The 27,135-nt window shown below is 45.3% G+C and overlaps 1 protein-coding gene across 1 annotated transcript; it reads right to left on the reverse strand.

Moving 5' to 3' along the window:
- Positions 1 to 6,729: 6,729 nt before the first annotated feature.
- LOC137361255 (probable G-protein coupled receptor 139) lies at positions 6,730 to 27,051 on the reverse strand. The gene is made up of 2 exons (XM_068026153.1): positions 26,913 to 27,051; positions 6,730 to 7,673 (listed from the first exon to the last, which is right to left on the reverse strand). Exons 1-2 carry the CDS (start codon positions 27,049 to 27,051, stop codon positions 6,730 to 6,732), a joined length of 1,083 nt encoding a protein of 360 aa, XP_067882254.1.
- Between the last annotated feature and the right edge of the window lie 84 nt (positions 27,052 to 27,135).

Below are 27,135 nucleotides of genomic sequence, written 5' to 3' on the forward strand. Positions count from 1 at the left end.
AGTATGCGCAGGCAGGTAGTGCAGGGGTCCCATGTGGCCATCCCTCACTCAAACAGATATACCGCTTTGGATACTGTTGGGGGCAGGGAGGTGGGTGGGGGGTAGCCTCCCAGGTGAAAGCAGCAACAGCCAAGTTCGTGGCACCACTGATGGCTATGCTGCGCAGGAGGGGATGAAAAAAATGGCAGAGCCATACTGATAGGGGATTCAATCGTAAGGCGAACAGACAGGCGTTTTCGTGGCCGCAAATGGGACTCCAGGATTGCATGTTGCCTCGCTGGTGCTCGGGTCAAAGATGTCTCGGAGCGGTGGCAGGACACTCGAAAGGGAGAGGGTGAACACTCAGAGGTATTGGTACACATTGGTACCAACGGCATAGATAGAAAGTGCGATGAGGTCCTGTGAAAAATATTTCGGGAGCTCGGTGGCAGATTAAAAAGCATGACCTCAAAGGTTCCAATCTCTGGATTCCTCACAGTGTCACATGCTAGAGAGTATAGGAATAGGAGGATAGAGCAGATGAATGCATGGCTGAGAAGGTGGTGCAGGAGGGAAGGTTTTAGTTTCCTGGATCACTGGGTCTGTTTCTGGCAAAGGTGGGACCTATACAAATTGGACTGTTTGCACCTGAAATTGAAGGTGGCCAACCTCCGTGCTGGGAGGTTAGCCAGCGCTGTTGGGGGGTGGGTGATGGGGGGTGGGGGGGGGGAGTGAAACTAATTTGACAGGGGGATGGGATACAGAGTGGAGTTACAGTAGGGGGTGATGCACAGTCAAATATAGAAGAGAAAGTGAGTCAGTCTGGAAGGCAGAGCAAATATAGACCTGGTCAGGCACAAGTGAAACATTGCAATGCTGGATTGCATCTAGTTTAATGCAAGGAGTCTGACTAGTAAGGCAGATGAATTGAAGGCATCGATTAGCTCATGGCATTATAATATTATTGCTATCAAACAGACATGGCTGAGGGAGGGGCTGGACTGGCAGCTCAATATTCCAGGGTATAGAATCTACAAGGAGTCAATTACTGCAAAAAGGAGGGATGACATCTTAGAAGGTTCCTAAAATGAGGCCATATGGGTAGAACCTAAAAACAAGAAGGGGGCAATCACTTTGATAGGAGTGTACTGCAGGCCGCCAAACAGGCATGGAGAGATAGAGGAACAGATATGTCGGCATATCTCAGACAGGTGTAAAAATAATAGGGTAATAAAAGTAAGGGATTTCAGCTTCTCCAAAATCAATTGGGATAGTCTTCCTGCAAAAGGCGTAAATGGGGTGGAATTCTTAAAATGTTTTCAGGAGAGCTTTTTGAGGCATACGTAGATAGTCCTACAAAAGCAGGGGCAGTACTGGACCTAATCCTAGGGAATGAAGCCAGGCAAGTGGTTGAAGCATCAGTGGGGGTGCATTTCGGGGATAGTGACCATAAGTCTGTAAGATTTAAGGTAGTTATATAAACGGACAAAGATAGACCGAAAATAAAGGTACTGAATTGGGGGAAGGCCGATTTCAAGATGATAAAACAGGATCTGGCCAAAGTGGACTGGGAGAAGCTACTTGTAGGAAAGTCTATATCAGATCAGTGGGAGTCATTCAAAGAGGAATAAGCGAGAGTTCAGAGCCAACCTGTACCCATTAAGGTGAAGGACAGGACCAACTGGTCCAGGGAACCCTGGATGGCACCGAAATAGAGGATTGGATGAGGATAAAAAGGAGGCATATGGCCGATTCAGAGCGCTGCAAACAGCGGAGTCACGAGAGGGGTACAGAAAGTGAAGGGGGTACTTATCAACTGTAATTAGGAGAGCGAAGAGGGAACATGAAAACACATTGGTGGACAAGATAAAGGAAAATCATAACGTGTTTCATAAGCATATTAGGGTCAAGAGGATAACCAGGGAAAGAGTAGGGCCCATTAGGGACCAAAGTGCCAATCTGTCTGTGGAACCGGAGGACATAGGTGAGGTGTTAAATCATTATTTTTCATCTGTGTTCACTTTGGAGAAGGACGAGGTAGGTGTAGAGATCATGGAGGGAGAGTGCGAAGTACATGAACATATTAGCATTGAAAGGGAGGAGGCATTAGTTGTTTTAGCGGGCTTAAAAGTGGATAAATCCCCATGCCCAGATGACATGTATCCCAGGCAAGGGAGGAGATAGCAGGGGCTCTGACACAAATTTAAGAATCCTCTCTGGCCACAGTAGAGATATCAGACGACTGGAGGACAGTGAATGTGTTACCTTTATTCAAAAAGGAATAAACCATGCAATTACAGGCCAGGGAGTCTAACATCAGTGGCAGGAAAATTATTGTAAAAATAAATCTGAGGGACAAGATTAATCTCCACTTGGAGAGGCAGGGGTTAATCAGGGATAGTCAGCATGGCTTTGTCAGGGGCAGATCGTGTCTAACTAAAAGCAAAATACTGCAGATGCTGGAAATCTGAAATAAAAACAAAAAATGCTGGAACCACTCAGCAGGTCTGGCACCATCTGTGAAAAGAGAAGCAGAGTTAACGTTTCGGGTCAGTGACCCTTCTTCGGAACTGTCCAAATGAATTGATTGATTTTTTCGAGGCAGTGTCGAGATGTGTAGATGAGGATAAATCAGTTGACGTAGTCTATATGGACTTCAGTAAGGCTTTTGAAAGGGTCCCGCATGGAAGATTGGTTAAAATGTTAAGAGCCCATGGGATCCAGGACAATTTAGCAATTTGGATCCAAAATTGGCTTAGTGGCAGGAAGCAGAGGGTAATAGTCGAGGGTTGCTTTTGTGAGTGGAAGCCTGTGACCAGTGATATACTGCAGGGATCGGTGCTGGGATCCTTGCTGTTTTCAGTGTGCATCAATGATTTCTTTCTTTTTCTTTCTTTCTTTTGGGCCTCCTTATCTCGAGAGACAATGGATACGCGCCTGGAGGTGGTCAGTGGTTTGTGAAGCAGCGCCTGGAGTGGCTATAAAGGCCAATTCTGGAGTGACAGGCTCTTCCACAGGTGCTGCAGAGAAATTTGTTTGTTGGGGCTGTTGCACAGTTGGCTCTCCCCTTGCGCCTCTGTCTTTTTTCCTGCCAACTACTAAGTCTCTTCGACTCGCCACAATTTAGCCCTGTCTTTATGGCTGCCCGCCAGCTCTGGCGAATGCTGGCAACTGACTCCCACGACTTGTGATCAATGTCACACGATTTCATGTCGCGTTTGCAGACGTCTTTATAACGGAGACATTAGATGTGAATATATGAGGTATGATCAGTAAGTTCATAGATGACACGAAAATTGGTGCTGTCGTAAATAGTGAGGAGGAAAGCCTTAGATTGCAGGGCGGTATAGATGGGGATGATAAGATGGGCGGAGCAGTGGCAAATGGCATTTAATCCTGAGCAGTGTGAGCCGATGCATTTTGGGAGGACTAACAAGGCAAGGGAATATACAATGGATGGTAGGACCCTAGGAAGTTGTCAGGGTCAGAGGGTCCTTCGTGTACTTGTCCACAAATCAGTGAAGGCAGCAGCACAGGTAGATAAGGTGGTTAGGAAGGCATATGGGATACTTGCCTTTATTAGCCAGCGCATAGAAGATAAGAGCTGGGAGGTTATGATGGAGCTGTATGAAACGCTAGTTAGGCCACAACTGCAGTACTGTGTACAGTGCTGGGCACCACAACATAGGAATTGCACTCGAGAGGGTGCAGAGGAGATTGACCAGAATGTTGCCTGGGTTGGAGCATTTTAGCTATGAAGAGAGACGGAAAAGGCTTGGGTTGTTTTCCATGGAGCAGCAAAGGCTGAGGGGGGACCTGATTGAGGTATATAAAATTATGATGGGCATTGATGGGTTAGATAGGAAGAAACATTTGTTCTTTGGTGGAGGGGTCAATAACAAGGGGGCATAGATTTACCATAATGGGCAAGAGGTTCAGAGGGGATTTGAGGAAAAAAATAAATTCACTTAGAGGGTGGTTGGAATCTGGAACGCAATGCCTGAAGAAGTGGTTGAGGCAGGAACCCTCACAACATTTAAGAAGTATTTAGATGAGCACTTGAAACGCAAGGCTGCGGACCAAGTGATGGAAAATGGGATGAGAATAGTTAGGTGCTTGATGGCCGGCACAGACACGAGAGGCAGAAGCGCCTGTCCATGTGCTGCATAACTCTATGACTCTATGCCAATTAAAACAGCAAGCGACACGCAAAGGTACGGGCTGTACTCATTTAAAGCAAGCTAGCCTAAAACAAAGCTGAGTATATTAAAGTGGAACGCACTTGAAAAATTATATAAAGTAAAATAACATCGATAAGACATTCGGAATACCAGAGACTTTAAAAAATCATGAGGGACCCAATCAGACTCGAAATTGAGTATTATGTAGAAAAATGTTTCTTCGATATAGAATTGTATCCGGTCTGAAGCAGAGAAGTGAATACACTATTTTATTTAATTGGTGCTATAACTGATGATACTAAAGCAAGACAAGTATTACAGAGACATCAGACAAATTTGAAGACATTTTGAAGGCTTGAGATTCCTGCTTCAATCTGCGCTGCAATTATCTAATGGCAGATGGAGTTTAATCCGGACAAATGTGAGGTAATGTGGCAAAACATGTGGATAAGGTAGTCAAGAAGGCATACGGCATGCTTGCCTTCATCGGTCGGGGCATAGAGTATAAAAATTGACAAGTCATGCTGCCGATGTACGGAACCTTAATTAGGCCACACTTGGAATATTGCGTGCAATTCTGGTCGCCACACTGCTCGAAGGACGTAGAAGCTTTGGAGAGAGTCCAGAAGAGGTTTTCCAGGATGTTGCCTGGTCTGGAGCGCATCAGCTATGAGGAGAGGTTGGATAAACTCGGATTGTTTTCACTGGAACGACGGAGGTAGAGGGGCGACATGATAGAGGTTTACAAAGTTATGAGCGGTATGGACAGAGTGGATAGACAGAAGCTTTTTCCCAGGGTGGAAGAGTCAGTTACAAGGGAACGTAGGTTTAAGGTGCGATGGGCAAAGTTTAGAGATGATGTGAGAGGCAAGTGAGAGGCAACACAGAGGGTGGAACTTGCTGCCGGGGAGGTGGTGGAAGCAGGTATAATAGCGACGTTTAAGTGGCATCTTGACAAATACATGAATATGATGGGAATAGAGGGATACGGTCCCCAGAGTGCAGAAGGTTTTAGTTTAGACAGGCATCAAGATCGGCGCTGGCTTGGAGGGCCGAATGGCCAGTTCCCGTGCTGCATTGTTCTTTGTTCTTTGTTCTTTGATGATTGGGAGTAGACTGCTGGGGCGCTAATTGGTCAGGGTTGAATTATTCGGTTTTTTGTGTACATGAAATACCTGGGTAATTTTCCATATTGCCGGGTCGATGCCAGAGTTGTAGCTCTGCCACAGTTTTAAGTGGTATGCACTATCGATGTTATACGTGACAGGCATTCTGACCATTTTAAGTGATATGCAGGCTGACCATTTTAAGTGATGTGCACTGCGGCCATTTAAGCTGTAGGTTTTGCGGCCATTTTAAGTGCGATGTAGTGCGACCAGTGCAAGGGATATGCAGTGCCACCATTTAAGGGATATGTAGTGCAACCCTTTTAAGTGACAGACACTTCCACCATTTTAAGTGATTACGGACTGTGGCCATTTTAAATTATATACACTGCCATCATTTTAATTGACATGCCATTCCGCCAATTTAAAGTATGCAGTGCGACCATTTTAAGTGATATGCAGTGCTGTATTTTAAATAAAATGCAATATGGCCATTTGAAGTGACATGGACTGCAGCTCTTTTAAGTGATATGTACTTCGGCCATTTTAAAAGTTATGCAGTGTTACCACTTTCCAATGAGAGCAATTAATTATTGTCATTTTAAGTGTTACATGTCTATGTCAGCGAATATATGAGACGTAACGGGTATGCAATAAGTATAGCTCAAAAAGGATAATAAAGATTTATCAGTGTCATCAATGGTTATAATTTGTTACAAAGAATGATAAAGTGTTATACACGATCATAAAACATTATAAAGATTTGGAAGGTATTAGAGTCTTTCATAAAGGATTATAAACAGTTAACAAGGATTATAAATGTGTCTGAGTATTATAAAGGGATTATAAAGATTATAAATGGTTACAAAGAATTCTGGCTGCCGATGTCATCTCACCATGGCGACAATGCCCCGCCACCAACCTCCCATCATCCTGCGAGCAGGCCACGCCTGCGCTCCCCCAACATCAACATGAAGAAGCGCCTGTGCCCCCACTCCCCCGTTACCATTGGGAAGAGGCGCCCTTTACACTTCCCCGTAACTGTGGCACAAGCTGCGCCCCAACACCCCGTTACCCTGGGAAACTGGCTCCGCCGCCTAATCCCCCAGTAGTATGCGCCATCTCCACTCGAGTCAGCTTGGAAATAGGCCCCGATTCATTCCCCAGTCGCCCTGATAACAAATGGCCCAATACCCTCATCACCTCGGAAACAGGCTCCCGCCTCACTCCCCTATCAACCGAGGGACAGGCTACGCTCGCCTCTTTGCCACTATGGTGACTGCAGCCGCTCCCACTCGGTCACAATGGCGAGAGTCTCTGTCGCCACCTTGTCAACATAGCAACAGACCCTGGCCCTGTTCCGCTACCATATTGATAGGCCCATCCCCCTCTGTCAGCATAACCACAGGCACCATCCCCGAGTCTGTCACCATGACGATTGGCCCTGTCCCCACTCAGTCACCTTAGCGAAAGGCCATCCCTCGCTCGGTAATCTCAGCGTCAGGCTGCGCCCTCCAGCTGCTGGAAATTCGAGTAAAGGGGTAGCACAGCACATTCTTCAACTGCTCTCGGAACTGTGTCTGGGTCACGGCATAGATCGCAGTGTTTGTGCAGCAACTCAGGAGCTGCAGCATGAAGGCCAATTCCCTCTGAAATAGAGGTAGAATTACGGACAAATACCCCAAGCAATCCATCCGCTGCCATATCGAATACACCAGCAGCACTGTCCATAACAGGATGAAATTTCCCGAGATAACTAACAGCAAAATGATGGATTTCCTGCGGCTCTCTATTTCTGGGTCTCTGCGGCTGTCCCCACTTCTGTGAACCCGGAGTCTCCTGCGTGATCTGCTGCTCACTAAAATGTGTCTGACAGTGAAAGCATTGAGAAGCAGAATCACCACAAATGGGACCCCCGGGGTCAAAATGTAATGGAGGAACTCGATTGTTCCCCAGTCCACAGAGAATGCAATATCCGGTGTTACTGCACAGAACCAAGGGATGTTCTGCAGCCAATACCCACCTGTTAACATAAAATACCAGAAGATGTTCTTTAGACAGCTCAGCACAGTCACTGTTCCTAGGACCACTGCCGCTGTTTTCTCTCTGCAATATTTACTTTTCAGCTTCTGGCAACAAATGGCCACAAATCGATCAAAGGTGAAAGTGACGGTGAACCAGACAGAACAGTCTGTGGCTGCATAAAGCAGGACGGCGTGGACATTACACATGGGGATGTCATACAGAAACTGAAACTGTTCCTTGTAAACAATGGGAATGTGCCTCAAAATCAGGTCGAGGATAATGACCAGTAGATCTGCCGCTGCCATGGCCACCAGGTAGCGAGTGACACATTTGGAGAGACCGCACTTTCCCCGAGACAGGATCCCAATCGTCAGCAAGTTAACTGTGAGGAAGGGAAATAAAGAGGGAAATTATATATCAGGCTGGGAGCAACATTACCAGTTTGATTGATTACTTATTGATATTTACAATTGTGTTCCTGTATCCACTGATGTACTGAAACGATCGTACATGAAACAACAAATGGAATGGACTGGAACACAGTGGAAGGCATGAGAGATTCATTGACAAAAGGATGATACTGAAATTGTGAAACTCAATGTTGTTCAGAATCCTTTCCATTCCTCCTTTCCCTCTCTGGTTTACAAACAGTTCCATCTCTAATCTCTCCCAGTTCTGATGAAGGATTACCAACCTGAAACACTAACTCTGTTGCTCTGTCCACAGATGCTACCAGACCAGCTGAATATTTCCAGAATATTTTGTTTGTACTTCAGATTTGCAGCATCTGCAGCACTGAGGCTGAGAGATTCCCTCACCAGTGACAGGCAGCACGGAATTCAATTATTTCAAAGCAATAGTTGGAAATGAATACACTGAAAAGTCAATGAAACAAATAATCTCAATCGTCACTAAGTTAACAGTAATCAGGGGAAATTATCAGGAAACGATACAAAGTTTGGGAGTAAAACCATAATTTGTTACCACATTCAGTATGTAACTAATTATTGTGCCAATGACAGGGATTTCATCTGGAGTCAAGGAGCTGAATTTAGTGGAGCCAGAGGGGTTCCTGATGAGTGAAATCACATCTTGGCAAATTAGAGACAATAGCAGGCGTAATTCAATGGCGCTCGGGCGATTAACTGCCTGGCGCCGTTGTCTGCACCCCTTTAAGAATGGGGATCTCGCTTGGCGAAGCTGCTGAACAATCAGACGGCTAGCAGCACAGTAGTATTGGCAATACCACCGGGAACAGTGAAACTGCCAGTACTACACCAGGCCTGGGTGCAGGACCATGGCTGCAGCCTTAGACCCCAGATAATTATGGCGAGGACGCCGGGCCCAGTCAAGGAGTCGGGCCACTGCCAGTAATGCACCAGGCCTGGGGCGAGGAGCATCGCTAGACCCCGGTCCCAAGGTATGTGTGACGGGGTTGCTTCATCCAATCAGCGAATGGCGGGGTGGGGGGGCGGGGGGCTGGGTGGGGTCATTGCTGGAACACACGATAACTGGGATCAAGACCATCGCTGAATCCCTGAACCTCAGGTCATTGTGGCGAGGATGCTGGTGCCAGTCAGTGTGTGGGGGCGCTGCCAGTAAGGCACGGAGCTGGGACTGGGGTCATGGCTAGAGTCTTGGATGCCAGATAAGTGTGGGGTATGTGCAGCCAATCAGGGAGTGTGGGATAATGCTAGCACCACACCAGGTTTGGGAAAGGCCTGTTGCAGGTGCCATTGACCCCAGGTAATTAGAGCAGGGTTCCCAAGGCCTGCAGGTAGCAGACGGTAGCGAAAGTGGACTGGAAACAGGTCGTTGAAGGTAAATCAGTGTCAGAGCAGTGGGGAAATTCAAAGGGGAGATTCGTGGGGTTCCAAGTAAACATGTTGCCAGAAAGAAAAAACGGTGGATGGCCATATCTGGAGCTCCATGGATGTCAAGGAACTTACCGGGTAAGATAAGACAGAAAGGAAAAGCTTATGTCCTTCACCGAGAGCTCAATACTTCAGAAAGCTGGTAGGAGTACATAGAGTGGAGGGGGAAAATCAAAAAGGAAATTAGAAAAGCAAGGTGATAACATGAAAGAATATTGACAAGAAAAATCAAGGTGAACACAAAGATGTTTCCTCTAAACATTAAGAATAAGAGGAAAACTAAGGCAGGAGTAGGGCGCATTAAAGTCCAAAAAGGGAGCCTATCTGTCGGGGCTGAATGTTGTGAATAGATGCGAACTGTCTGTAACTTTTCTTTGATGAACTTGAGCATTAACGTCAACCAGCATTTTCTTTAGCATGTTTTACGTTGTACTTTTATGTTCCACTTGCTAAAATGGGGGAGGGAGATCATGTGGTACAGATTGTCCAAGAGCCTGCAGAATTTGGAACTGAAGCAATTCAGAGAACATCCATTTCGGAAGTCACACCTGCCTAGAAGATGCCACAACCTGTCTGACCCTTCACAGCTCTCTCTCTGAGACCATTTCATAAAGAACAAAAAAATAAAAAAAAGACTCCACTCTTCGAAAAATCCAGCAAAAAAAATCTACAAGAAGCCAAGCTGCAAAAAAAGAAGGAAAAAAAAACAGCAGGGAAGCCTGCTTTCTGTTGGTTCCCTCTCCGTCAAAAAGGAGGTGACTTTTCAGTTACATCTGTCTTCACAGAAGAGGGGGATGATTCAGACATTGTAGTTAAGGAAAAGGGTGTGAAGTATGACTGTGATAAAGATAGGAAGAAAGGAAGTATTAATGGGATTGATACTCTTGAAAATGCATAAATCACCAAGGCTGGATGTAATGTACCCTAGGTTGTAAAAGAAAGCCAGGGCGGAAATAGCAGCGAGTGTGTCCATCATTTTCCAGTACTCACTGGATACAGGTGTGGTGCCAGAGGATTGGAGAACAGCAAACATTGCATGTTTGTTTAAAAAGGAAGCGAAAGATAGACCAAATAATTATCGGCCAGTCAGGCTAACGTCAGTAGGGGGCAAATTATTGGAATCTATTCTGAGAGACCGGATAAACTGTAACTTAGAGAGCACGAATTGATCAAGGACAGCCAGTATGGATTCAGTAAGGGAATATTTTGTCTGAGCAACTTGATTACATTTATTGAAGAAGTAAAAAGGAAGAAAGATGAGGGTAGTGTAGTTGTTGTTGTCTGCGAAGATTTTAGCAAGGGTTTTGACAAGCACCCAAATGGCAGACTAAATAACAAAATAAAACCCCATGCGGTCCAGGGAAATGCAGAAAGGTGGTTACAAGATTCGCTCAGTGGCAGGGAACAAAGTTTAAGTGTAGGCAGGAGTTTTTTTGAGACTGGCAGGCTGTTTCCAGCAGCGGTCCGCAATGCTCAGAATTGGATCCTCTGCTTTTTGTGGTAGAAATTAACGATTTGGATATAAGTGTAGGGGGCATGATCAAGAAGTTTGCAGATGCATCAAAAGATGGTCGTGTGGTTGATAGCGAAGAGCATAGGTGAAGACTGCAGGAATGTATCAATGGACTGGTCAGGTGGGTGGAAAAGTGTCAAATGGAATTCAACTCGGAGAAGTGTGAGGTGATGCATTTGGGGAAGTCAAGCAAGGCCAAGGAATACAAATTTAATGGGAGAATACTAAGAGCTGTAGAAGAAGTGATGGACTTCGGAGTGAATGTCTGCAGATCCCACATGACCATACACAGATATGATTTGGTGGAAAATGTAGCTGGTCTGATTAGTAAGTTTGCGGACGACACAAAGGTTGGTGGAGTTGCGGACAGTGATGAGGATTGTCAGAGGATACAGCAGGATATGGATCGGTTGGAGACTTGGGCGGAGAAATGGCAGATGGAGTTTAATTCGGACAATTGTGAGGTAATGCATTTTGGAAGGTCGAATGCAGTGGTAAGTATAAAGTAAATGGTAGAACCCTTAGGAGTACTGACAGGCAGAGAGATCTGGGCGTACAGGTCAACAGGTCACTGAAAGTGGCAACGCAGCTGGATAAGGCAGTCAAGAAGGCATACGGCATGCTTGCCTTCATGGGTCGGGGCATAGAGTACAAAAATAGTCAAGTCATGCTGCAGCTGTACAGAACTTTAGTTCGGCCACACTTAGAATATTGCAATAATATAAAAGCAAAATACTGCGGATGCTGGAAATCTGAAATAAAAACAAGAAATGCTGGAATAACTCAGCAGGTCTGGCTGCATCTGTGGAAAGAAAAGCAGAGTTAACGTTTCGGGTCAGTGAACCCACCGAGCCTGCTCCTCCATTCAGTAGGATCATGCTGATCTGCATCTGACTCGAATTCCACACTCGTATCTACCCCTATAATCTTTGATTCCATTGCCTAACAAGAATGTATCTCCACCTACCTTAAAAATATTCAATGGCTCCGAATCCATCAATTTATGAGGCAGAGAATTCAAAAGTCGCACAGCCCTCTTAGAGAAATAAAAGATCCTCGTCTCCGTCCTGAAAGGGCGACCCCGAATTGACAAACTGTGCCCCCCAGTTTTGTACTCACCCACAAGATGAAACAACGCCGCCACATCCTCCTTGTCATGACCTTGCAGGAACTTATAAACTTTTATCAAATGTCCCCCACTTTTCTAACCCCAGTGAAAACAAACCCAATCTATCCAACCTTTCCTCAGAAGACAAACCACTTATTATAGGTATCAATCTAGTAATCCTCCTCTGAATCGCCTCCAATACAGCACATCCTTCCTTAAATAAGGGGACCAAAGCCGCACACAGTATTCGAGATGTGGTCTCGCCAATGCCCTGTATAACTGAAGCATAATATCCTTTCTTTTATTTTCAATTCCTCTCGTAATAAATGATACCATCCCATTAGCCTTCTTTATTACTTGCTGTATCTGCATAATAATCTTTTGTGACTCCTGCAGTACAACGCCTAGATCCCTCTGCACCTCAGCACTATTCAGTGGTTCCGAAGAAGGGTCACTGACCCGAAACGTTAACTCTGCTTCTCTTTCCACAGATGCTGCCAGACCTGCTGAGTGAATCCAGCATTTCTTGTTTTTTTTCAGATTTCCAGAATCCGCAGTATTTTGCTTTTATTTTACTATTCAGTGGTTCCCCGTTTAAGAAATACTCTGCTTTTTGATTCTTCCTGTTAAAATGATCAAATTCACATTTACCCACATTACACTCCATCTGCCAGATTTTTTCCCACTCACTCCCCCTATTTATATGGTTCTGCGACCTCCTTATGTCCTCTTCAGCTCATACTTTTCTACCTATCTTTGTGCCATCTTCAAATTTAGCTAACAGGCTTTCTTTCCCCTCATCTATGTCATTGATATAAATTGTAAAAAATTGAGGCCCCAGCACAGACCCCTGTCGGACTCTAGCCATCGCATGCTGCCAATCAGGAAAGGTGGGACAGTGGCACAGTGGTTAGCACTACAGACTCATAACTCCAGCAACCCGCGTTCGGTTCTGGGTACTTTCTGAGCGGAGTTTGCATGCTCTCCCTGTTCCTGCGTGTATTTCTGATAGGTGCTCTGGTTTTCTCCCACAGCCAAAGACTTGTAGGTTGATAGATGAATTGTCCATTGTTAATTGCACCTAGTGTAGGTAGGTAGGTCGGAGGAAAGGTGGGGATCTGGCAGCGAATGTAGGATTAGTAGAAATGGGTGGTTGATGGTCAGCACAGACTCGGTGGGCCGAAGGGACTGCTTCAGTGCTGTGATTCACTTATGCATACTCTCTGTTTTCTGCCAGCCAGCCAATCTTCTATAATGTTAACATGTTACCCCCTTCACCATGAGCTCCTACTTTGCGCAATAACACTTTATGTGACACTTTTTCAAGTGCCTTCTGGAAATTCTGGTACAATACGTCAACGGGTTGCCCTTTATCCACAGCGCATGTTACTCCTTCAAGGAAATCCAATAAATTGGTTAAACATGATTTTCCTTTCACAAATCCATGCTGACTTTTCCAATTACCTTGTAATTTCTAAGTGCACAGATGTAGCCTCCTTAATAATCGATTCTAACACATACCCAAGACAGACGTCGAGCCAACTGGTCCATAGCTATCTGTTTTCTCTCTCCCCCACTTCTTGAATAGAGAGGTTATATTTGCTACTTTTGAGTCAGATGGAACCTTTCCAGAAACAACGAATTTTGAAAAACAAAATAACTCCAACGTATCTACGACCCCACTGGCTACCTCTTTTAAGACCTAGGATGAAGCCCATCAGGATCCGGGGACTAGTGAGCCAGCAGGTCCGTTAGTTTGGTCAGTTCCGCTTCTCTGGTGATTGTAATTTCACTAAGTTCCTCACTTCCTTCCGTCTCCAGGCTTACAGCGATTACTGGAATGTTTTTCGTACCCTCTATAGTGAAGACAGAAGCAAAATGTATGTTCATTTCATCCGCATTATCTAATATTAAGTCCACATTCTCACTCTCTGGAGAACCAACACTCACTTTACTTACTCTGTTCCTTTTTAAATACCTGCAGATAATCTTGCTATCCGTTTTTACATTTCTAGCTAGTTCCCTCTCAAACTGTACCTTCTTTCTCCTGATTAACCTTTTAGTCATTCTCTGCCGTTCTCGTTATTCTGACCAATCAGCTGACCTGACAGACATCTTTGCACAATTGTATACCTTTCCTTAAGTTTGATGCTTTCCTGAACTTCTTTAGTTAAACATGGAAGGTGGGTCCTCGCCTTACATTTTTCCTTTATAGTAGGAATATACTTATTCTGCATTTTCTGAAATATCCCCTTAACTGTCTGCCACTGCTTCTCTATTGATCTATCTCCTAGTCTAGTAACCCAGTTCACATCAGCTAGCTCAACTATCATATCACATAATTTCTCTTAGTTAACTGTAAAATACCAGCATTCGACCCACTCCTATCTCTTTAAAACTGGATGTAAAATTCAATCATATCATGGTGGCTGTTACCTAGAGGTGTCTTTACTCTGAACTCATTAATGAATTGTGTCGCTTTACACAATACCAAGTCGAATAAACTTGCTCTTTGGTTGGTTCCAAAACGTGCTGCTTTAGGAACTATCTCTAAAGCATTCTATGAACTCTTCATCTAGGCTACCATTGCCAATCTGATTTTTTCCAGTTTATGTGCAGATTAAAATCACCCAGGACTGTTCTTGTCCCTTTGTCACAAGCACCCTCTATTTCTTCGTCAATACTTCGTCCGAAACTGTAGTTACTGTTAGGGGGGCTGTAGACCACTCGCACAATTGAGTTCTTTCCCCTACTATTCCTCATCTCTACCCAAATCGATTCTGCATTCTTATATCCTCAACCAATGTCATCTCTAACTATTGCAGCGATGCCATCTTAGGTTATCAGTGCTACCCCTCCACATTGACCTAGCTTCCTATTCTCCTTGAATGTTATATGCCCCTCAATATCGAGGACCCATTCCTCGTCATCCTGCAGCCATTTCTCTGAATTACCCATCAGATAATATGTATTTACTTCATTGCTCACTATCAGTTTGTCTACGATGTTGTGATTGCTATGTGCATTCAGATACAGAGCCTTTATTTTGGTCTTTTTTGTTATCTGTGTAGCATCTAGTCTTGACTGTTGGTATGTTCTTAGGTTTCTTTCGTTCTTTCCGTTTTTACCATTCTCCGACCTTCATTTCCCATGTTACTGTTCTGCTCTCTTGTCTTGGCTCTACCCCTTGATTTGCTACATCTACTAAGGCATGATCCCTCAAACCCCTTTTTTAGTTGAAAACCCTCTCTATTTAGCCAGTTATACAGTTTGCTACAAGACTGGTTCCAGCACGATTTCCGTGCAGACCGTCGCAGTAGTACAGGACCCACTTCCCCCAGTACTGGTGCCAGTGCCCCAGGAACCAAAACCCACCTCACCCGCACCAGTCTTTGAGCCACGTATTCATTTCAGGAATCTTATGTGCCCTCTGCCAAATGGACTTTGCTCAGTTAATACTCCAGAGGTTATTACCCTTCAGTTTCTACTCTTCAATTTGGCGCTAACTCCTCAGGCAGTCTAAGCAGAACCTCTTTTCTAGTTTTACCTATGCCGTTGGTACCTACTTGGACTGCGACAACTGGTTCCACCGGCTCCCATAGAAAGAACCATGGAACCATAGAACCATAGAAGCATTACGGCCCAGAAGGTGGCCAGTCAGACCTTCGTGTCTATGTTGGCCTGGAAGAAAAAAAAATAGAAACTAGCCACCCAATCTAATCCTAACTTCCAGCACTTGGTCCAGAGCCGTGCAGGTTACAGAACTTCAGGTACATGACCAGGTACATTTTAAAATAATTGAGGGTTTCTACCTTCTGCACAGTTCCTCGCAGAAAATTCAAGACACCCACCACGCTCTGGGTGAAAAAGGTTTTCCTCATGTCCCTTCTAATCATTCTATAAAACTCCTTTCATCTGCCCCCTGGTAATTGATATCTCTGCTAGGGGAAACAGGTACTTCCTGTCTACTCTATTTAGGTTCCTCATAATTTTGTGCACCTCAACTACGTCACCTCTCAGCCTCCTCTGCCCTAAGGAAAATAACCCTAACCTGTCCAATCGTTCTTCATAGCTACAACTTTCGAGCCCTGGCAACATATTTTTAAATCTCCTCTGTTCTGTCTCCAGTGCAATTATATCCTTTCTATAATGTGGTGACCAGAACTGTCCGCAATTCTCCATCTGTGGTCTAACCAGCGTTTTATACAGTTCCAACATTACATCCCAGCTTTTGAATTCTATACCTCGGCCAATAAAGGAAAGTATTACGTCTGCCTTCTTCACTATTTTAACTATCTGTCCTGTCACCTTCAGGGACCTGTTGTCAGACATTCCAAGGTCTCTCACTTCTTCTACCGCTCTCACTATCCTCCCATTTATTGTGCATTCCCGTGCTTTATTTGCCTTCCCCAAATGCATTACCTCACACTTATCTGAATTAAATTCCATTTACCACTCTTCTTCCCACTCAACCAAACCTTTGACACCAGTATGGAGTCTACAGCTGTCACCTTCACTTTCAACTACCTGACCAATTTGTGTGTGATCAGCAAATTTCCCAATCACGCCTCTCACATTTAATTCCAAATCGCTAATATATACCACAAACAGCAAGGGACCCAACACTGAGCCCTGTGGAACGCCAGTGGAAACAGGTTTCCATTCACAAATCCATCCGTCGACCACTACCCTTTGTTTCCTGTCCCTGAGCTAATTCTGGATCCAACCGGCCACATTGCCCTGTATCCCATGGGCCTTCGTCTTACTGACCAGTTTGCCATGTGGGAACTTCACAAATGCCTTACTAACGTCCATGTAGACTACATCCACTGTACTACTCTCTTCACGCCTTCTTGTGACTGCCTCAAAAAACTCAATTAAGGTCGTAAGACATGACCTTCCCTTTACAAATCCATGCCGACTATCCCTGATTAATCCGTGCCTTTCTAACTGGCAGTTTATCCTGTCCCTCAGAATACATTCTAACAATTAACCCACCACCAAGGTCAGACTGAACGGATTATAATTATTTGGCCTATCCATCACACCCTTTTTAAATAATGGTACAATTTTCTCAGACTTCCAATCAATAGGTACCTCTCCTATATCGAGTGAGGATTTGAAGATGATCATCAGCGTGCACATCATTTCCTCCCTGGTGCCCTTTAACAATCGTGGATGCAATCCATCCGGTACTGGCGTTTTATCCACTTTCAAGGATGTCAGACCCTCTAGTACTTTAAATACTTGAATAGGAAGGGAATAGAGGGATATGGGCCCCGGAAGTGTAGAAGGTGTTAGTTTAGGCAGGCATCAAGATCGGCGCAGGTTTGGAGGGGCGAATGGCCTGTTCCTGTGCGGTACTGTTCTTTGCTGTTTGTACTTCCTCTGTAATATTTCACACCCCTCCACCCCTACAACGTCTGCATCATCCCTCTTCTTTGCCAAAAAAGAGACAAAAACTCATTAAGATCCTGCCCACATCTTCTGCATCTGCACATAAGCTCACTTGTACATCTCTGATAGGCCCGACCATTACCTAAGTTATCCTCTTGCTCGTAATATACTGATGAAACATCTTTGGGATTTCCTTGATATTACCTGCGAATAATTTTTATGCCCTCACTTTGCTTTTCCAATTTCCTTTGTGACTTCACCCCTGCACTTTCCATACTCCTCAAAGATTTTAAAAGAATCAAGTTGTTTGTGATCATCATATGCCTTCTTTTTCAACTTTAACTTACCCTGTAAGCTTCCAGATAACCAGGGAGTTCGAAATTTGGCAGTGCCACGCTTTAGGGACGTGCCTACACTGTGCCTGTTGAATTTCGTTTTTAAATGCCTCCCACTGGTTTGCAACTAAATGCTCCTTCAAATAACTGTATCCAGTCTACTTTCGCCAGGTCACCTTTCAGTTTCTTAAAATTTGCCTTCCCCCAATTTAGAATTTTTACTTCTGTTTTATCTTTGTCATTTCCCATGATGATGCTAAAACTAACTGTATTGTTCTCAATATCTCTTAAATGGCCACCGACTGTTACTTCCTCCCCTTGCCCAGCATCATTACTGAATATTAAATCTAGAATTGCATTCCCTCTCGTTGGGTTAGTTCCGTGCTTGCTAAAAAAAAGTCCTCTTGAACATAATTCAAGAATTTTGTTTCCTCTGTGCCCTTCGTACTGTTTGTATCCCAGTTAATATTGGAGTTGTTAAAATCCACAACTATTAATTCCCAAATAGATTTTGCACTTCGTAATGTGCCGACATATTTCTTCTTCTACCTCCTTCTCACTGTTTATGGGTCTACATTGGACACTTGTAGTAGTGTGGCTGCCCCTTTTTATTTTTGAGCTCCACCCATATGGCCTCATTTGATGATTCATTTAGCATATCATACCTCCTCACAGCTGTTATTGATTCCGTAACTAATAATGCTCCACCCCTCCTTTCTAATCTCCCTCTCTATCCTGCCTGAAATCTCTATATCTGGGGATGTTGAGCTCCCATTCCTGCTCTCCTTTAGCCAAGTTTCCGTTGTAGCAACGATATCAATTTGCCACTTGTCCATATGTGTCCTCAGCTCACCGGTTATATTTACTTTATTCCTTGCATTTAAATAAATAGCCATTGACACTGCCAAATTCCTGTGCTGCGCACTTTTTAACCTTTGCTTCTTCGGTCTTTCAGAGTCACTTGCAAATATCCTGTCTCCTGTTCCCTGCCCTGAAATTGTACTGTCTACGAATGTGCTCAGCTTCCCAGCCCCATGCCAAGCTAGTTTAAACCATCGCCAACAGCACAAGCAAACCTTCTGGCAAGGATATTTGTCCCAGTCCTGTTCAGGTACAGAACGCCCGGCTTGTACAAGCCCCATCTTCCCCAGAACCGGTCCTGCTGTCCCAGAAATCTGAAGCCATTCCTCCTGCACCATCTATCCAACCACGCATTCTTCTGCTGTATTTTCCCTTTTCGACACTCACTATCACATGACCTTGGGAGTAATCCAGCGATTACTACCTTTGTAATCCTGCTTGCGAATCTCGTTCTGAACTCCCTGAACTCAGCCTGCAGGGTCTCATCCCTCTTTCTTCCTCTATCATTGGTACCAATGTGGAGCACGACCACTGGCTGTGCATCCTCGCCCTCCAGAATTCCCTGTAGCCCCCCGGTGAGATCCATGACCCTTGCACCAGGGACTCAGCATGCCATCCTGGAATTACATCTGCGACCACATAAACACCTATCTGTTCTCCTAACTATAGAATTCCCAATCACTCTTGATCTCTTGCCCTTTCTCCCTACTCACTACACAGCTAGGCCACACATTGTGCTCTGGTCATGACTATCGCTGCACTCTCCAAACTGCTTCAGAATGAAGGTATCGTAGCTGTCCCAAGGGTAGTGGGCATTCACCAACATGATGTAGTAGGCATGGTTACACACCAACTGCACATTAATGGAGTGAGAGTTGTTTTCAGCTCCTGCAACTCTCCCCGTTGACACGGGGAACCCGCAGAGCCACCTGCACCATCTGGGATCCCGCTATCCTGACAAAGCCACGGAACCTCTCATCCCGCTTCTCCCTGCTGAGGGAGAAGATTATGACATAGATGGCCACCTTCACCTCTCGGAATTATCAGGGCGACACACAGGTGAGCTTAACGTCAGTGGTAAATACGGTTTTAGGAACAATCATTACGGGGAAAAAGATCAACATACACTTGGAGAGGTTTGAGTTAATTAAGAATTGTCAAAACGGATTTTTCAAAAGGCAAATCATGCTTTACTAATGTCATTGAATTTTCTGATGATGTAACAGTGAAGCTTTATGAAAGGAATGCGCTGGATGCTGTTTATATTGATTTCGAAACAAAAGTGTTTGACATGGCACCAAATGTGAGCCTCAGATTGGGAAGGCCAATGTCCTAGTGTATCAAAATGGATTTAGGGCAGAAAAAGAGAAATGTGTTAAATGGTTATTTTTAAAACTGGAGAATGGTGGACAATGGCGTTCCCCAAGATCAGTACTGAGACCACTGCTTTTTCTTTGTTGATATATATAAATATCTTGGATAGTGGAATTCAGAGCAGAATCTCAAAATGTGCCTTTTTTCCTATACTTGAAGGAATGACAAACAGAGAGAATGATACAAACCGCCTGCAAAAGGACATAGATAAGCTGGGAGAATTGGCAGAGAAATGGTTCATGGAATTTAAAACAGAGGAGTGTGAGGTGATGCATTTTGGCAGAAAGGATAGGGTGAGGCTATAGAGACTTAATGGCACTGTTCTAAAGAGTGTGCAGGGACAGAAAGGCCTGTGGGTACATGTACATACATCTTTGAAGGTGGCAAGACATACTGAACATAGAACATGGAACATAGAACAGTACAGAACAGACCCTTCAGCCCACAATGTTGTGCCGAACCTTTAACCTTTTCGAAGATCAAACTAACTACCTACCCTTCATTCTGCTATCATCCATGTACCTATCCAAGAGTCACTTAAATGTCCCTAATGTATCGGCTTCTACGACCACCGCTGGCAGCGCATTCCACGCTCCCACCACTCTCTGTGTAAAGAACCTACCTCTGAAATCTCCCCGAAACCTTCCTCCAATCACCTTAAAATTATGCCCCCTGGTGATCGCACTTTCCACCCTGGGAAAACGTCTCTGGCTGTCCACTCTATCTATGCCTCTCATCATCTTGTACCCCCCTATCAAGTCACCTCTCATCCTTCTTCGCTCCAATGAGAAAAGCACTAGCTTCTTCAATCTTTCTTCGTAGGACATGCCCTCCAGTCCAGGCAGCATCCTGGAAAATCTCCTCTGCACCCTCTCTAAAGCTTCCACATCCTTCCTATAATGAGGCGACCAGAACTGAACACAATATTCCAAGTGTGGTTGAACCACGGCCTTATTGACCTGCAGCATAACCTCGCAGCTCTTAAACGCAATCTCCCTGTTAATGAAAGCCAACACACCATACGCCTTCTTAACAACCCTATCAACTTGAGTGGCAACTTTGAGCCATCTATGGGCATGGACCCCAAGATTCCTTCTGTTCCTCCACACTCCCAAGAATCCTGTCTTTAAGCCTGTATTCCACATTCAAATTTGACTTTCCAAAATGAATCAGTTCACACTTTTCCAGGTTGAACTCCATCTGCCACCGCTCAGCCTAGCTCTGCATCCTGTCAATGTCACGTTGCAACCTACAATAGCCTTCCACACTATCCACAACTCCAGCAACCTTCGTGTTATGTTCTAAGTTGCTAACCCAGCCTTCCCCTTCCTCATCAAAGTCATTTATAAAAATCACAAAGAGCCGAGTTCCCAGAACAGATCCTTGTGGAACACCACTGGTCACCGAGATCCATGCTGAATACTTTCCATCTACGACCACTTTCTGACTTCTATGGGCCAGCCAATTTTGTATCCAGACAGCTAGCTTTGTCTGAATCCCATGCCTCCTTACGTTCTGAATGAACCTACCATGGGGAACCTGATCAAAAGCCTTGCTAAAATCCATATACACCACATCCACTGCTCTTCCTTCATCAATGTGTTTTGTCACATCTTCAAAGAATTCGATACGGCTTGTGAGGCATGACCTGCCCCTTAGAAAGTCATGCTGACTGTCTCTAATCAAACCATGCTTTTCCAAATAATCATAAATCCTGTCTCTCAGAATCCTCTCCAATAATTTGACCACTACCGACGTAAGACTGACTGGTCTATAATTCCCAGGGTTATCTCTATTCCCTTTCTTGAATAAGGGAGCAACATTTGCCACCCTCCAATTATCCGGTACTACTCCAGTGGACAGTGAAGATGCAAAGAACATCGCCAAAGGCGCAGCAATCTCTTCCCTCGCTTCCCGTAATTTCCTTGTGTATATCCCGTCTGGCCCTGGGGACTTATCTGTCCTCATATCATTCATAATTTCCAGCACATCCTCCCTCTTAACCACAACCTGTTCGACCATATCAGCCTGTTCCACGCTGTCCTCACTAACGACAAGGTCCCTCTCACTAGTGAATACTGAAGCAAAGTATTCATTTAGGACCTCCCTTATCTCCTCCGACTCCAGGCACAACTTCCCTCCACTATCCCTGATCGGCCCTACCCTCACTCTGGCCATCCTCTTGTTCCTCACATAAGTGTAGAACGCCTTGGGATTTTCCTCAATCCTACCCGCCAAGACTTTTTCATGTCCCCTTCTAGTTCTCCGAAGTCCATTCTTCAGTTCCTTCCTGGCTACCTGGTAACCCACGAGAGCCCTGTCTGATCCTTCCTTCCTCAACCTTAAGTAAGCTTCCTTCTTCCTCTTGACAAGCTGTTCAACATCTCTTGTCATCCAAGGTTCCTTCACCCTACCATCTTCCCTGCCTCATCGGGACAAACCTATCCAGCAGTCGCAGCAACATTTCTGTCGTGCATTTCCCTGAGAACATCTGTTCCCAATTTATGCTCCCCAGTTCCTGCCTAATAAAATTGTACTTCCCCCTCCCCCAATTAAATATTTTTCCATCCCGTCTGCTCCTGTCCCTCTCCATGACTATAATAAAGGTCAGGGAGTTGTGATCACTATCACCGAAATGCTCTCCCACCGAGAGATCTGCCACCTGGCCTGGTTCGTTGCCAAGCACCAAGTCCAACATAGCCTCCCCTCTAGTCGGCCGAACAACATATTGAGTCAGGAAACCTTCTTGGACACACCTGATAGAAACTGCTCCATCCAAACTATTTTCTCTAAGCAGGTTCCAATCAATATTAGGGAAGTTGAAGTCACCCATGACAACAACCCTGTTGCTTCTGTACCTTTCCAAAATCTGCCTCCCAATCTGTTCCTCCCTGTCTCTGTTGCTATTGGGGGGTCTATAAAAAACTACCAACAAAGTGACTGTTCCTTTCCTGTTCCTGACTTCCACCCATAATGACTCAGTAGACAAACCCTCTTCGACGACCTCCCTTTCTGCAACTGTGATACTATCCCTGATTAGCAATGCCACTCCACCACCTTTTTTACCTCACTTCCTATTCCTTTTGAAACATCTAAACCCCGGAACATCCAACATCCATTCCTGACCCTGTGATATCCACGTCTCCGTAATGGCCACAACATCATAGCTCCAAGTACTGATCCATGCTCCAAGTTCATCACCCTTATTCCTGGCACTTCTTGCGTTCAAATAGACACACTTCAACCCATCATACTGGCTGCAACTTTGCCCTGTCAACTGTCTCACCTTCCTCACAGACTCTCTGCACTCGGTATCCGCCTGTTCAACAGCTAGCCCATCCATTGATCTGCAGCTCCGGTTCCCATCCCCCTGCCAAACGAGTTTCAACCCTCCCAAAGAGCTCTTGCAAACCTCCCGCCCAGGATATTGGTGCCCCTCCAGTTCAGATGCAACCCGTCCTTCTTGTACAGGTCCCACCTTACCCAGAAGGTATCCTAATGATCTACGTATCTGAATCCCTCCCTCCTGTTCCTGTTCTGTCGCCACGTGTTCAGCTGCACTCGCTCCCTGTTTCTCGCCTCACTGGCACGCGGCACCGGTAGCAATCCTGAGAATACTACTCTGCTCGTCCTGCCTTTCAGCTTCCAACCTAACTCCCTATATTCGCTTTTCAGGTCCTCATCCCTTTTCCTCGCTGTGTCATTGGTACCGATATGTACCACGACCTCTGGATGCTCCCCCTCCCCCTTAAGAATCCTGTAGACTCTATCCGAGACATCCCTGACCCTGGCACCCGCGATGCAACATACCATCAGGGAGTCGCGTTTGCTCACACAGAATCTCCTGTCTGTTCCTCTAACCACTGAATCTCCTATCACTATCGCTCTCCTATTCTCCCCCATTCCCTTCTGAGCCACTGGGCCAGTCTCAGCGCCAGAGGCCTGGCCACTGTGGATTTCCCCTGGTAGGTCGTCCCCCGCAACCGTATCCAAAACTGTATACTTATTATTGATTGGGGCGGCCACAGGGGATCACTGCACTGTGCGCCTTTTCCCTTTCCCTCCCCTGACGGTCATCCAGCTACCTTTATCCTGTAACTTAGGTGTCACTACTTCCCTATAACTGCTCTCTATCACCCGCTCAGCATCCTTAATGATCCTAAGTTCATCCAACTACAGCTTCAGTTCCCTAACACGGTCTGTGAGGAGCTGGAGTTGGGTGCACTTCTCACAGGTGACGTCAGCAGGGACACCAGTGGTGACCCTCACCTCCCACATCCTGCAAGAGGAGCATGCAACTGCCTAGCTTCCATCCCCTCTGCACTAAATTGACAACAGAGATTTAAAAAAAGGAAAACCTTACCTTACCAAACCCTCTACGCAACAGTCCTTTTTTTTTTTTAGGAGGAGGATGGGTAGGAGACACTGCAGATGTAGTGTTTCGGGTTTCGCCACTGCCCGAATATATAAGTTTACTTACCCAGCAGTCCCCGTGTCCGCCGAGACAAAAGGTAAGTTATTTTAAAATGAAACTCACCTTCGCAGTGAGAGAATTATTATTCAGCATCCGGGATCTTCGGCTTCTCAAATGCAGGCATAATGTGCAGAAGCAGGGATGTTATGCTGAATCTTTATGCAACTCTGGCGAGACCCCAAGTGGAGTATTGCATCCATTTATGGTCACCTCACTTTCGGAAGGATGTAAGAATCCTTGAGAGGGTGCAGAGGAGATTTATCTGAATAGTTCCAGGGATGCAGAGTGTGGTGGTGGGGGCGGGGTGGGGGGGTGGGGGTGGTTGGGACAGCTTAGTTAAAAGGCTAGGTTGGAAAAGCCAGCGTTCTTCTCCCGGAGCAACGGAGATTGAGAGGAGATTTATTAGAAGTGTGCAAGATTATGGCAGAATCATAGAGAATCACGAGTTGATGCAGCACAGAAGGAGGCCATGCAGCCCATTGTATATTCACTGGCTTTCTGAATTAGCAATTTACTTAGTACCATTTCCCTGTCTTTTCACCATAACACTGTACATATTTCCTTTCCAGGTAACTGTGCAATTACCTTTCGAAACCTCAAGAGGACCTACCTCCAGCGCGCTCTCTGGCAGTGCATTCCAGATCTCATTCGCTCGCTGAGTGAAAACGTTTTTCTCATGTTACCATTGCTGCTTTTATCAAATACATTAAATCTGTGTTCACTAGTTCTTAATCCGTTCACGAGTGGGAACAGCTTCTTCCGATCTCCACTGTCCAGACCCCTCACGAGATTGATAGGTTTAGCAACGTTCGACAAGGAAGAGCTGTTCGCATTAACTGATTGAAGTTTTTTGCAAGTGATGGAGGGGGAATATGAAGAAGAACTGTTTTACACAGCGGATAGTAATGACCTGGATCTTGGTGTCAATGAGGCTGGTGGAAGCAGAGACAAATCAATTATGTTAAAAGGAATCTGGACGGGGCCTTGAAGGAAGTGAACTTGCAAGGCTATGGAGATTTAGCGGGGGAGTAGTACTGACTGAGGCTCGACAGAAAGCCAACATAGACTCTATGGGCCGAGTGGCCTCCATTTATGTCGTAAATTACTCTATGATGATATCGCTGTCTAAGAATCTATGTTGGATATGCCACTTGATCTTGCCTGCAAAGATCCGGATGCATAGAAAATCAATGTAACAGTGACCTTTACGGCCTCTGGCACCTCCGTCCTCAGCTCTGTGACCACCTCCTTGTTGAATTGGAGTCACGTCACGCACTGCTCCTGGGTTAGGTGTAGATAGAAAAAGTTCTCTTGGAAAACTCGGGGTGGGTAGGACAGAGCCCGCACCCCCCCCCCCCCCTTCCTAATTGCAGACATTCCTCTCTTCAGCCTATGCTTCTTGTGTTGGTGAGTTTACAGACCCAGAGACAGTCCAAATACAGTCTCTATATCTCGTCCAGATTTGGGTCAACAAATCCTCTGGCCTCCCTGAATGTCTGCAGCAGCTCACAGCACAACCTACAGAAAACCATCCACAGCATTTCCACTAACTTTATAATAGCAGACGTAAGTCAAAGGCCCATCACCTGTACATTGAATGACCGGTCCTCTTAAACATCACTGGAGAGAGTTCCGCGTGCTGCTGAATGTATGGTCAGCTGAGAGTGACGAACACAGGCGGTCAGTGGACATGCACAGCTTCCGTAGTGTCCACACCAGCGGCGCTGTAGAGCCAAATATCACAGCCAGGAAAGAGGGAAATGGGGAAAAAAACGCTTTTAAAAGGGCCACGGTGGAAATGGCCGAAGGCTCATCATTGATCCAAGCTTCCAGTAGTGCTGTCGAGCTGAAAATCACAGTCAGGGTCGGAAAGAGAGGAAAATAAATTCACATTCAAAAGGATCTGGAAAAAGACTTGAAGGCAAAAGATTTGCAGGAATATGGAAAATGGAGCGGGAAATGGGACTAATTGGAAGGCTTTCAAACACCAGATTGGGAGTTTTAAAATTAAGGTGCTTCCAGAGCGGGAGCCGATTTGAGCACAGGGGTAATGGGTGATCAGGAATAGATGTGAGTTAGGATGCAGGCAGCAGAGGTCTGTATGGTCTGTGGTATGTTGAGGATTAAAACTGCGAGAGTGACCAGGATAGAAGGAAATAGTTAAGTGTGGATTTAACAAAGGCATATGTGAGGGTTGATGCAGCAGATGGGCTGAGGCAGAGCCGGAGATAGGCAATATTACATGGAAGGAAATACGCAGGATTGGCGATGGAGAAAATATGGATTTGGAACTCAACTCAGGGTTAAATAGAACGCAAACAGACTGGCTCAGCCTCGGACATTGGTCAGGGAGGGGTAAGTCGATCAAGGATAGGGGCAGAGTTTCTCACAGAGACTGATACGACTGGCTTCAGTCTTCGCAGTTGTAAATTACCGCAACATTATTGCAGTGAAACAGGGTTTACAGATCCCGTAGCTGGAAATAAAGAGTTACCAGGAGCAGCAACAATGAGAGAGTAAATCACAAGAACTGTATGACAGTCAGGCATGGTTTAGAGAGCTGATAGCTGGAGATAGAGATTCACCAGGAATAACAACAGCAGCAAGGAAGGCAGAGTAAATGATAAGAACAGTAATGCAGTTAAACATGGTTTATAGAATTAAAAAACAGACAGAGACACTTACCAGCGACACCAATAATAGCCAGCATGGGATAGTAAATGTATTGAACAAACAGAAGTATGTAATAGATCCAAGCAGCTAATGATAACGAATCATAATATGTCGAAAGAATGTAAATATTGGAAAATAAACTCCTGCCCATTGTTCTAACATTCCAATCTATTGTTATCAGTTTCTGAACGTTATTCTCCCTCTCTCTGGAGCCAATGATCCCTGTTAGTGCCAG

Source organism: Heterodontus francisci, unplaced genomic scaffold, assembly GCF_036365525.1.
Source record: "Heterodontus francisci isolate sHetFra1 unplaced genomic scaffold, sHetFra1.hap1 HAP1_SCAFFOLD_69, whole genome shotgun sequence".
Classification (NCBI taxonomy): Eukaryota; Metazoa; Chordata; class Chondrichthyes; order Heterodontiformes; family Heterodontidae; genus Heterodontus; species Heterodontus francisci.